This window comes from Amphiura filiformis, chromosome 3, assembly GCF_039555335.1.
Source record: "Amphiura filiformis chromosome 3, Afil_fr2py, whole genome shotgun sequence".
NCBI classification, from domain to species: domain Eukaryota; kingdom Metazoa; phylum Echinodermata; class Ophiuroidea; order Amphilepidida; family Amphiuridae; genus Amphiura; species Amphiura filiformis.
Window position 1 is genome coordinate 80007967 of NC_092630.1, and position 12257 is coordinate 80020223.

The 12257-nt window shown below is 34.0% G+C and overlaps 1 protein-coding gene across 1 annotated transcript in view; it reads right to left on the bottom strand.

Annotated features, from left to right (window-relative positions):
• Nucleotides 1-12257, bottom strand: part of LOC140147528 (uncharacterized) — a 45488-nt gene that overhangs the window by 19520 nt on the left and 13711 nt on the right. The window contains 10 exon segments of the mRNA XM_072169310.1: nt 138-320; nt 708-804; nt 1148-1347; nt 2409-2586; nt 2872-3257; nt 3883-3966; nt 3969-4133; nt 4810-4937; nt 5482-5635; nt 10389-10514. Coding sequence (XP_072025411.1) covers nt 138-320; nt 708-804; nt 1148-1347; nt 2409-2586; nt 2872-3257; nt 3883-3966; nt 3969-4133; nt 4810-4937; nt 5482-5635; nt 10389-10514 — 1701 coding nt within the window.

A 12257-nucleotide genomic window follows, 5' to 3' on the forward strand; every position in this document is an offset into this window, starting at 1 on the left:
TAATCAAAATATGCTGATGCCTCAATGTATCTTTCAAATACCATTCAATGTTATTATAAATATCATTTTTGGACAGTGTACTGCATGAATAAATCTGTTATATGAAAAGTCTAATTCTACCATGAAAGCTGACCTACCTTTTGTAGTAGAAACTCTATAGCATCATGAGATGTCATGCATCGTATAACTGCATTATCAGCTGCTCCTGCTATACTAGATATGAAGCCTTGATTAATCAATGTTTCTTGGATATCAGAAGGAAGCTCTGGGGAACCTTTGGATAACACAACCTCTAGTGCATGGACTACAAGGCCTCTGGCCTACAAAAAGGGGAAAACAAAATATTAAATTATTTGGTATTGAAGTATTATGTAATCGTAGACTTCTGTACCTGTAGGCTTTATGCTACTTTAATTCTCTACATGCATCAAGTTTCTCAATCTTTATGAATAAATCATAAAAATCCATGATTTTTTTTCCAAACGCTGCTTTCTAAAATGTTGTCAAACTGTATTATAGTCCCAAACTCCTTTATACAACATTGTTTATAGGATTACAGTAAGATCCATCTTTGTAATTCATATAATATGTAGTAACCTGAACATGAAGAATTGTCCTGATATATTAATCTTTATAGCTACTCATACTGCAACAAGAAATATATCATTTAATTAAGTTAGAAATCAAGTTTTCAAACATGTTCTTACCCTAGCAACATCAAAGAGTGTCTCATAGAGACCACATTCAGCAAACAAGTCCAAAGCCTTCACCTCATTGTAGTCAAAGTTGTCCTTTAGAAATTGACTGTAACAAAAGAAGACATTGATAAATTTTCTTGGGGTGCATGTTTGAGACTGAATAAACTCTATACATTTCTATTCAATATCTCTGATTTTTTACACAATATTTGTAACCTGATCTAACCATAATATGACAAGTTTCTGTTTTTACATGCAAATGTTTCTTATAATTATTTACAATTAATTTTGCAATCTTCATTCCCCTCAGGAGGACACATATAATTACAAAGATGGTAAGAGATTCACTGGAAGAGTACTGGTAATGAGGAATAAATAATTTCTTTAATCTGACAAAATTTCTTCCATCACAGCCATCAGAATTTCATGTGTCTCTGTGTACTACTTACTTAAAACTGTCACAAAGTTCTTGTTCAGCCTTTCCATGCAATATTTCTTGTACAAAGCAATTGACAGCGATATCTGCTATGTCACGCCTATCTCCAGAACTTAATTCAAGAGGTCTACTCAAAGCAATGTTGACTAGAGTCAAAACCTCCCGAATGCAGCCTTGCTCCAAAAACAGACGGGTCTGCTTCAAGTATGAACACTGTGCAAAAACAATGGCTTGTAAAAGTTATTATGGAAGTTCATCTGTGTTGGTATATTTTAAAAGTTTAAAACTTTTGATCCAAACACAAGAAACTATTCCTACCTCGGAATTTTCTGATGGCTACTCCATCTTTCATCAGCAAGAGTGAGACTGGGATGTGTATCATCAGATTGTGACCTTTTAAACCTTAGACGTGATCACAGTCTCATAGATTCCTGTACGTTTGTACCTGCCCCCTCCCCATCTTTTTTGAAGAATGTCACAACCTGATGATACACATCAGTCTCACTCTTGCTAATGAAAGATGGAGTAGCCATCTGAAAATTCTGAGATAAGAATAATTTCTTGTGTTTGGATCAAAAGTTTTGAAGTTTAATCATGCAAACATTTATGCTATAAAGTATTTCACATGTGGAGGGTTGACAAACAGAAGGCCTTAACTCACTTTTGGCCATTTTGAGATTTTGGTACCAAAATAATCTGTAATACCCACAGATTCTTAAAATTATAAAGCCTAACTCAATTCAACTTCCTATTGCATCTATAGCACAATAATACTTGGTCACATCTCAATGCAAAATATTATTTTACTCATTTTACTCAAAAGGGCACTTCTGTTTGTCAACCCTCGATGTTTGTACAGGTTATACCACAAGACATATATTTGACAAACAAATGCAACAAGCAAAATAGATTTGCCATCTTTGGGGACAAAAGTGAGATGAGCAACAGGACTTTCAAAATTCAATAAATATTATGTAATGTGTCGTGGTAAAATTTTGATCTTGCATGGGTTTGATGTAATCACAAGACAATTAATTTCAAATTTACAAACCAAATATAGTAGACCTTTTGAGTAACTGTGATTTGAGTAACCTTCAAATATTGCTAACTGGTAACTCTGTGTTTGGTAGGTTTGGGGATTTTAAAAAGTAACAAATATTGTACAAGGCTCTAAGAAATTAGAATCTCATTGATAACACTAAAAATGTTTGAAGATTTTAGAAATTTTTACTAATTTTTGCACAGATTATGAATTATCAGTTCAACTTAATTACCTCTGATCTGTTGAAGAGTTTCATAGCCTGTTGACATTGTCCTTCTTTGAGTTTCTGTACAGCAACCATTTCATATAAGTAGTTTATATCCAGCCCTAATGTAATTCCTACATAGTCAGCTGAAGTAGCATTATCATTGGTCAAAGCTAACTCTAAAAACAGCCCCTCAGGAGAACACCTACAAAACAAACAGAAACAAAGAACATTAAATTTGTTTATAAATGAAACAATGTATATTTCATTATGCTGTTACAAAGTACATCACATTGTATGGTAAATTAGACACATACTCTATGAAAACACTCAACTCAATTATCTTCTTCATTTGCCTGCTTTAATACATTCATAATGACTTTTTTCAATGCCTGAAATGTCCAGTATTAAATACCATTTACATGTACAAAATACAAATGCATGTATACAAAGCATTCACTTGCATGTATGTTGATGATTTTAATCTTACCTAGGCCTACACTGATAAATTGCAGCATCCGTAATTAGCACACATCCATCAAGCACAGAATGAGTCTCAATCTTTTCCATTAACTCCACAGGTACAAAGCTCCTCTCATTGCCTCCACTCTGTTCTCCTTCTATACTACTTCCTTCCCTTTTATCATCTCTGTGTTCAGTGTTATCTGTATCTGAGTCACTGGCTTTAGTCCTATCTACTCGACTACTTTGTGTAGTTCTTGATTTCAGATAGCCATCAGGGAATGTCATTTTATAGAGTCCAATAATATGTTCATCTGGAGGGAGGTCAAATAACTGAGTGAGGGCATCTTCATTAGCAGGTTGATCTTGGGACGATGTCTCTGATAGATGGTTGGAAAGCACACTTAATGTACACTGAAACAAATCAAGAAAAAGTATCATAGTTTTGTTAAGTCTCAGAATATAAGTAGTTTAAGTCATGTACACTGAATCAGTAGCTACTTTTTGAAGTTCAGGGTAAGGATCCAGCAAGTGGCCTCATCTACATTGGATCCAGGACCATGTGTACTAGAAACTGGTAATTAATCCTACTAATATGCAACAATATGACTTAAATACCTAATGTGATTACTGGAACATTTTTGCTTATAGATATGACTAAAATAAAACTTTCTTAATCTCACTACTTCTTAATCCAGACTAGTAAAGACTTGTTTACATGTTACAGTCAATTAGTGGGCATACAGTTTATCAGTAAAAAGCAAAACCAAACATATAGCCGTACATGAACATCTTGAATCCTAGAAATACACACATATATAGGGTGAATTGCGCCTTTAACTGCCGTAAGTCCTTTAACTCCTTTCATTGCACCTTCAAGTCCTTTAACCTATTGTAAGTCCAAACCCATTCTAATATATAAATCCTATGGAAGAATTACAATGGGTCTGGGACTTGGGATGAGTTTGGGACTTACAATGCATTTTAATTCTTTGTGACATGTATCCTCTACCAATTCTGCAAGACATGTTTGTTTTACCTTATCCTGCTCATTGGATGTAGCAAACATGAGTCTATCAGTGAGTACTACATGTGATGTGGCAGTGGGCAGACGGTATACATGAAATGACATGTATCCTCCACCAATTCTACAAGACATGTTTGTTTTACCTTATCCTGCTCATTGGATGTAGCAAACATGAGTCTATCAGTGAGTACTACATGTGATGTGGCAGTGGGCAGACGGTATACATGAAGTGGAAGCCAGTTGTCTATGCTACTATCAAACACCTGAAAAACAAAATAACAATTTGAAAAAACAGTTACTACTGCCAATAAATAATAAGAAATCTGTTGTGACAAAAACTACACAAGAAGAACCGTAAGCTCCAGCAGCTGTTTCCATGTAAAATTACCAATGGGACACACCACATCTACTAAAGGTCTACATACAAGCCATAGCAGGTTGATTGCCTGTATTAATTCAATGTTACTCCTTGATTGGTTTGCTTATTTCATTACATCATAGAAAAAGGTTTATAGCTGCAAGGAGAATGCACATCTTTTTTTAATTATGTCATCATTGATCCAAAGTTTTGTTGATTAATCCACTTTCAAGTTAACTGTCCTTATTCTGGGGTATTATATAAACTTACAAGTTTGGTACAAAGAGGGTATGAAAAAAAGGCCGTTTTGAAAGTTATGGTAGAAAAAAGCCCTTTTTACCAATTTAAATAACATTCCAATCATGGAAAAATAAACATCGCTTAAAATTTATGGAAAAATAAGTCTGTTTGTAAAAAAAGATATACACCTGAACGTATTATTTATCTTTTAGTTAAGCACACATAAACATGTTCCACATAAACATGTTCCAGAATTGTTAAAAATCAGACTGGTACTTAATTTGAGGCCAATATAGTTGATACATCATAGAGTTTAAAGATCATCATTGTTAACATTTTACCTTGAATATGCTGGAAGACCTATCATGAGCAGACACAAAGGTGTGACCAAGACACACTTGAGGGCCAAGAATCACATCACCTACAAACTGTTGAAATCGAACAGGACGGTAAGCTGTACTGTCTTCCTCTGAAAAATAATATTGAGATAACAATTTGCTGTTGAAGTTTGTTATGATCATTTTGATGTTGTTAATTGAATATGTTAGCCTATATCAATCAATCTTGATTTGGCATGTATCTCATGTTCAAGGTAAAGGAAAAAGGATTTTTTTGTTTTGTTTTATAGCTGAGACGAATATACCTACAGGTAGAGAAATACTCCAATTCACACTTATTTGGATTGTTTATTAAGCTAATGAGGCCTAAACATGTTTGGAAATGACCTTTAAAAATTTCAGACTGACAGACCCTACCTCGTGGAGGGGGTCTACGGACAATTAAACAATTTTTTGGCCTAATGATGTAACTTGCTATTTAGGTAAAATCAGGACAGAAAGAATGCCAAATCAGCCATTTGGGGATCAGATTTCCCTTCTGACCAGGGCAAAATTCTCCCTGACCAGGCTTTTGCCACATTGCAATAGCCAGGTTAGTTACACACCTAATATCAATGGTTTGAGGTCACATCACATGAACAGACAGGGATGGATAACATCAATTCCTACATGTACCTGCATGTAATACACTATGCCTTGGTATCTTGTCCGATTCTATGACCTCATAGCCTAAAGCAGCAGCAGACTCTCCTTCACTAAGCTGACGTTCTAAGTGAGCTCTAGTTTGCTCAAGAAGCAAACCCCATTGATTGCCTGATTTGGTGTGAATCTGTGTGATGGAAGATAACATAATATAATATAGTTTTAGTTACAAGCTGATTTCTCATCAGGAAAAGTTAGTTATACACAGTATCCTGCCCAATACATTTACTTCACCTAGCTCTTCCCAAACCCTTGCCCTAATCTTCTAGTTCTATATATCTATCTATGTCCTACAGCTTGGAGACTATTGAAGTGACATGTTGATGGCTCTTGAGACACATCATTTCCATAAGATCCTATGTTCTGCAGTTCTAAGAAGCTGGTCAAAGTTCATCCCTGTCCAATCTTTGAAAACGGATGCAACCAGCGCATATTAAACATTAAACAATAGTTTCATCATTATATTTAAAAAAAAGGAAGGTTTTATTTCAAATTCTAATGGTGACACACAGGTCAAATTGCTAGAATTGAACATTAAACACACCTAAACAGACACAATGCAATTTGCAGGCAGCAGCTTAATCAGCGCCAATATTGCAACATTGAAACAAACAACTATACAAACATGCAATCCAACCCCACCCCATCCCCCAGTAGGCAATGAGGATAAAGTGCCTTGCCCAAGGACACAACACGTTGGCACGAGCGGGGCTTGAACTCGCAATCTATGGATTATGAGTCGGGCGCCTTATCCACTCGGCCACACATGCTCCTCCCCTCCATGATTAGCACAAACAATTTCTGTCTGGGATACTTGCTATCACAGAAAACTATTAACTCTAACCATAACCAACTAGAAATTACTAGTACTCTCAAGCTACTTTTATGTGCAAAAGTTCACCTTGTAAGGAAATGAATATTTCCTTGGTTCACTACACAGGAAAAATGTGGAATTTTACGACCATTGACTAACTCCAATATGAATAAACCTGAATTTATACTTCATCACTCAGGGGCGAGCGAATGGTTTTTAGCCATTGAGGTAGTGCACTTTTTGTTTTGTTGGGAAAAGCGTGCTACCTTATTTGTTGAAAATTGTTTATGGAGTATAAATTCAGCTTAAGGCATTAATAAACCTACATGAACACTTGCATAAAAGGTTTCTTTACATTCTCAAAGCAACACATTAATAAGCCAAACAACCCAGAACTAATCACAAGGTTGCAAGTTGCAGCATGCTCTTTCAGTGGTCTGAGCTTTTGATCCTAGCAGCATCACTATTAATAGCCTTTGGATTTGGAGAAGCAATTTAATTAATGAATGCACAATAGTGTACACTCACTCACTTTAAATTTGCCTTCCATTACTATAACTGTAATTTTGTCTGCCGATTTTAATCTTTTTGACTAAGTTTTACATTTGTAAAGTTAACCTTACTTAAAATAAATGTTGCACAGCAATTACAACTTTTAAGTATCAGCTTTGACACAAATTTCACATTTATTGATGTTACAAATTATCCAGCAAATCAAACATCCTACTCTTCATTTTGGAACATGTACATGTATATTGATCACACACATACATATCACAATATTATACATTCATACACTCTCTGATATCGAGAACCAATCAGAGCAAGCGTTAGAAAAATCCGAAACATGCATTGATTGTGTCTAATGCACTCTGCGTACTACGCGAAGTGCTTTCGCACATGTTCGCATCGCGTAGGATTGATTCATTTTTCGGGCGGGTTGATGCATTTATATTTGGTTATATTTTCCAACATTTTAAATGATAATTTTGCAATAAAAACAGCAAAAATCACATGTTGCTTTTCTTCTCATGTATTTCTTCTTGCTTTTCTTCTCGCCGATGTTCAAGCGTCTATTGCACTCCCCCTTTGGGTCTCGTGCATTAGGCTCATCAACATCTCCGCGCGTGCATTATTTTGTCTAATTTCTCTCCCAACAAGTAATACGCGTTCATTAACCTATAAACATTATCTTATAAAACTGACTGATTTATCATTTAAAAGGGGGTTTTTATTGAAAAGATATGATACATCCTCAGCACATCAGTTGTGGTTTCTCACAAATGATCTCAATCTCAATATTTTAGGACATGGACTCACAAAACCAATTAACAACCATACATTGTAGCTTCTAGAGTATGATTTGACTTGTGTTTAGGGACAATTTACTCTAATGGAGCATTATGATTTCTTTAGACGGTTGACTTGATTTGCTTCAACTTCATGTTGATATATCCCCTAAGGTCAAAAACAGGTATGTTTCTTAACAAATAGCCTTGTAGCAGCCAAAAACAAGAAAAGGCGAAAAGTAGGCGAGAAACACAGCAAAAATATCATGCATTTTGTAAAACTTATATTTTACTACAGAAAAAAGCCTCATAGCTACATGTACTAGTATTTTGCAAAATATTTGAGAGACAACCCCTTTTTTGGCCTAACTAACAAAACAATAACCATGGTAACATAAAAAAGGAAAGTAGGAAAACATTTATACCATATAATATATGATAAGCTTGGCAAATATCATGATCCCCTATTTGATAGTACATGTATTATCATCTGTGAAAGAGTGAGCTGGGTGTTACTACTTTATTGTCATTACCAACTTACTAATTGATCTAAATTATAGTTACAACACCCAAGAATGTCTCACTGCTGAAAATATTTTGTAAAAAAAATGTTCTCAATCATGTCATGTCCCTTAAAAACTTGACAATTCTCTTGTAAGCTGCAACAGGTCCTGAGGCTGATAAGCTGGTTTACAAATTGATTTAAGGGTGCACGCAGGACCATAATTAGCAGGAAAGTTTGTGACAATTTTTTTCATTATAACTTCAAAGTAATAAAGACAGGTATATATTTTTATAAAGGAAATGATAAAAAGAATTCAACTATATGTTCAAAATTTTGGAAAAATGTACAGATAAAGAGTTTTCAACCCAAAAATTTTGAACCATCCTAACTAGTTACGTGTAGATTTCCAAATAATAATAGTTAACATTATTAATCTAGCAATAAAATTCTTGTTACCGCTCTCTCATTTTTCCAAATTTACTTATTGCTAAAAAATATCTCAAAAATTGGTACAAAATTGTGAATTTTGAACTGTAATAGATTTTGGTCCATAATTTGAAACTGTTTTCAAAATGTGTATTTTGTCAAAACTAATTTTGACCATATGGCACAATTCCATTAATCATTTCCTTACCAAAAATACATACTTTCTGATACTCGTCTATTTTACTTTAAAAGATATAGTAAAAATAAACTCAACTCGATCCTGCGTGTACCCTTAAAATCTTCTATAAAAGACTACCTTCACATTATTTGGCAGGTGGGTTTTGATAGGAAATTAGATTAAAAGTAATTCAGTGACAATATGCAGTATAATATACACATTGGGCATGTGATTTCAAAATACACACACAAAGGGTGCATAGGGTAAATTCACACATGCCAAGACCATTGTGTTTTCAGTGCCATGATAGTAAATATCTAAATTTCCCACTTCCTGGCTGAAATGAACGGGGAAATGAATAAATGTATTAAAATCTCAAGTTTAGATACATTTTCATCAAGGAAATGGAGGTTTTTTCAGTACCAACGGATGATAATAGAAATGACCAGAGGCAACACATACAAATAAAATTAAGATCCAATCACTTTCCTTATATGCAAGTCACAGCTGTAAAATCAGCGCAAAACCAACTCAAGATAAAATAAAGTTAATAAAACAAAATGCATTCCGGAACCTTGACCATGGTAATTCAACATTAGTGTTTATGTGCATGTTTTCACATTTCATTATTTTTTTTAAAAATTAAAAAAGAAGGAAAGGAAAAAAGACATTCTTAATTAAATCACTTTTGCAATATTTATGCATAATAAATTCCACCCTTGACTATGGAACTAACTGATTTGCACATAACACAAAATGGATGTAGTAAATTCACCAAAGTTTACAATGTGAACCACACAGTTATCTATCCAATCAAACTTTTGGCTTAATTTGTGATTGAAGTGAGCACATGAGTGATAAGATCAATAGGGTAACGTCACAACTGAAAGGTCAACAAGTTCAATTATATTGAAATAAAGATGACTATCATAATTGATTTTGGCAAGGAACCACTTCCCAAGCTGTCAAACGTATTTATATATTCTGCCCAGGGCAGGCCAGCCAGATATATAATCAGCCTGTCCTCTATCCTACTTGTATTAAATCAACTTATACAAAAATATTACCAATTCAAAAACTTGTCATTTGTCAAAGAAGCTCTTTTAATACAAGTGGAGCAACAACAACTTAAAAGTGTCAATTGAAGCTACTGTGTATTGATCGCTGTAAACTACAACTTTTAAATTCCAGTATTCTTGATTAAAAGCACTACTGTGTTGTTAATATTGAACGACATTTGACAAATGGGGTATCAAAATGCGCGTAAATAAATCACCCTTCTTTCTATGTTGAAATATTGTGAAAATAATTATTAGTTCTGAAGTTATATGCATATTTCTAACAGCTGCGTTACTTTTTGTGCAGACTTTAGGTGAACAAGTGTTAGTGTCCACCCTGCTTCATGAATACCTAGAGTCCTTGCTGCTCCTCACAAGTGTCATTTCCAGACATGTCTAATTTAAATTTAAGAGGAAGCAGTATCCAAGGGGTATGCCTAAACCTTTGTATTAATTGAATATGAGTGGCAGGGCAAGGCTCTGGCTGGGACTAGTGCATGTACCCTACCCTCACTTATGATGCAACAGACTTCCCTCAACAGTTGCTCTCTAACATTAATGAATAGTATAGCACATTTGTAGCTGCTACATAATGATATTAGAGACTTACAAGTAGATATGAAATAGCAGTGACATCATGGTAGACTACATCCAGGGATATTATCTCCTCATCTTTGATATACACCGTCCGTACGTCACGCAGTAAAGTTAAATCAACAAATACAATCTCACCATCCTGTAAAAGATAAAAGCATAGAGACCATAAAGTCAATTTGGATATCAAGTACTCAAACCCCTCATGCATCAATTTGATAAGTGATTCTTTCAATATTTGAAATATAGGTTGTATTTGAAATGTAAATTATAGCCACTTAATATCTATGCAATGTATCATTCTACATCGTGAGAAATGTTCTCTCCCTCTCCCCTCTCTCCTTCTTTTCTGTCTCTCTTTCTATCTCTCTCATACATGTACATGTACTCTTTCTGCCTCATCTACTTTCTCTTCTCTCTTTGGAAAAGAATTTGTAAGCCCATCGGTATCCAAATTGTTTGCCAAAAATTACAATACTTTAACAGACGTAATAAATGTAATTTCTGCTTCTGAAGTCTGAACTCTTGAACTTTCTCCTCTATCAGGATTTGTATTAAAGCAAACTACACCAATTTACAAAGACCTATTACGTACAGTACCCGATTTGGCGCAGATTACGGCATAAATATGATATCGGGTTCTGATTGGCTAATTGAATCATGTCATCATCACAGGAGCATTTCATTCGCTGATCAATCAGCTTAGCGTCGCGTCATGCAAGCGTGACCTACTTCTTTGTACATGAAAGATCTTTGCAAAAGCCTGTAGTAGTCAATTGTTTGTCAATTAGTTTATATTATAAGTATTAGAGTACATTTAAACATGTACAGTTGTAATCAATTCATCAATTGTAATTCCAATTATGACTCAATTCATTTAATTAGAACTTTTTGCTAATATAAATGACTGGGTAGGATTTATCACTTCAGGGGCCCTGACCGTCCTGATGACCTCATGTTGAATTGGCTAATTAAGCTGTATTATCAACTCAAAAGGGTGACAATTTTTGTTGCCATTTTTATTTTTTTACAGAAGACTTGACCTTTTGAGGTAATCTAGTAGATTTTCTTACCAATCGTTTTTGTTATCCTATAAACTACAGTTCAACCATTGAAAACTGAACTTTGACGAATGTGGTGCGAAAATCCTTGCCACCAGCAGTGATCGGTTTGTTTGGAAGTTCCTGTGCATATTACTATTATTATATATGGTTACATGGATGTTGCAAGTTTCAGCTATCAACATAATGGACTTTCCCAAATTACAAATTCAGGATCAAATTCAATGTGAACACTCGATCACTACGTAATAAGACATGCTATTAAAGCCATAATGATAAATTTTAATTTTGTTATTCTCTTTATTCAAAATGTTAAAACAATATTAGTAATAACTGCCAGGAAGAGTTGCTCACGGTCCAGTTTAAGCCGAAATAACAAGGTAAAGTGAAAGAAATGATGTAAAAAAAAAGGTGTAAATGCGAAACAAAGATATGTGTTAACTCGCAACATCAAAAATTGAAATTTACATAAGAAAACAAATAATTCTGATCAATATTGATCAATTAATACTTTATCTCATTTTTTAGAGATAAAATAATGTTTCAATGCTTTGAATGCTGAACAAAATATTGACAGTTTCATGCCATATCTCAACACGTTATTTTTTTACATTTTGTTTAATTAATATTTGCTTAAGATTTGAATTGATAAATGAAATATAAATGTAAGATATAATTAGATTTAAAGATGATCAGTTTGCATTGATAGATTCACACAAGGACAAAGTGTTGTAAAGATTCAGTCTGTGATATCTTGTTATCTGCACACTGATAAAGGTCACATAAATAATTTGAAATACTATAAATGATATAAAAATCTGATT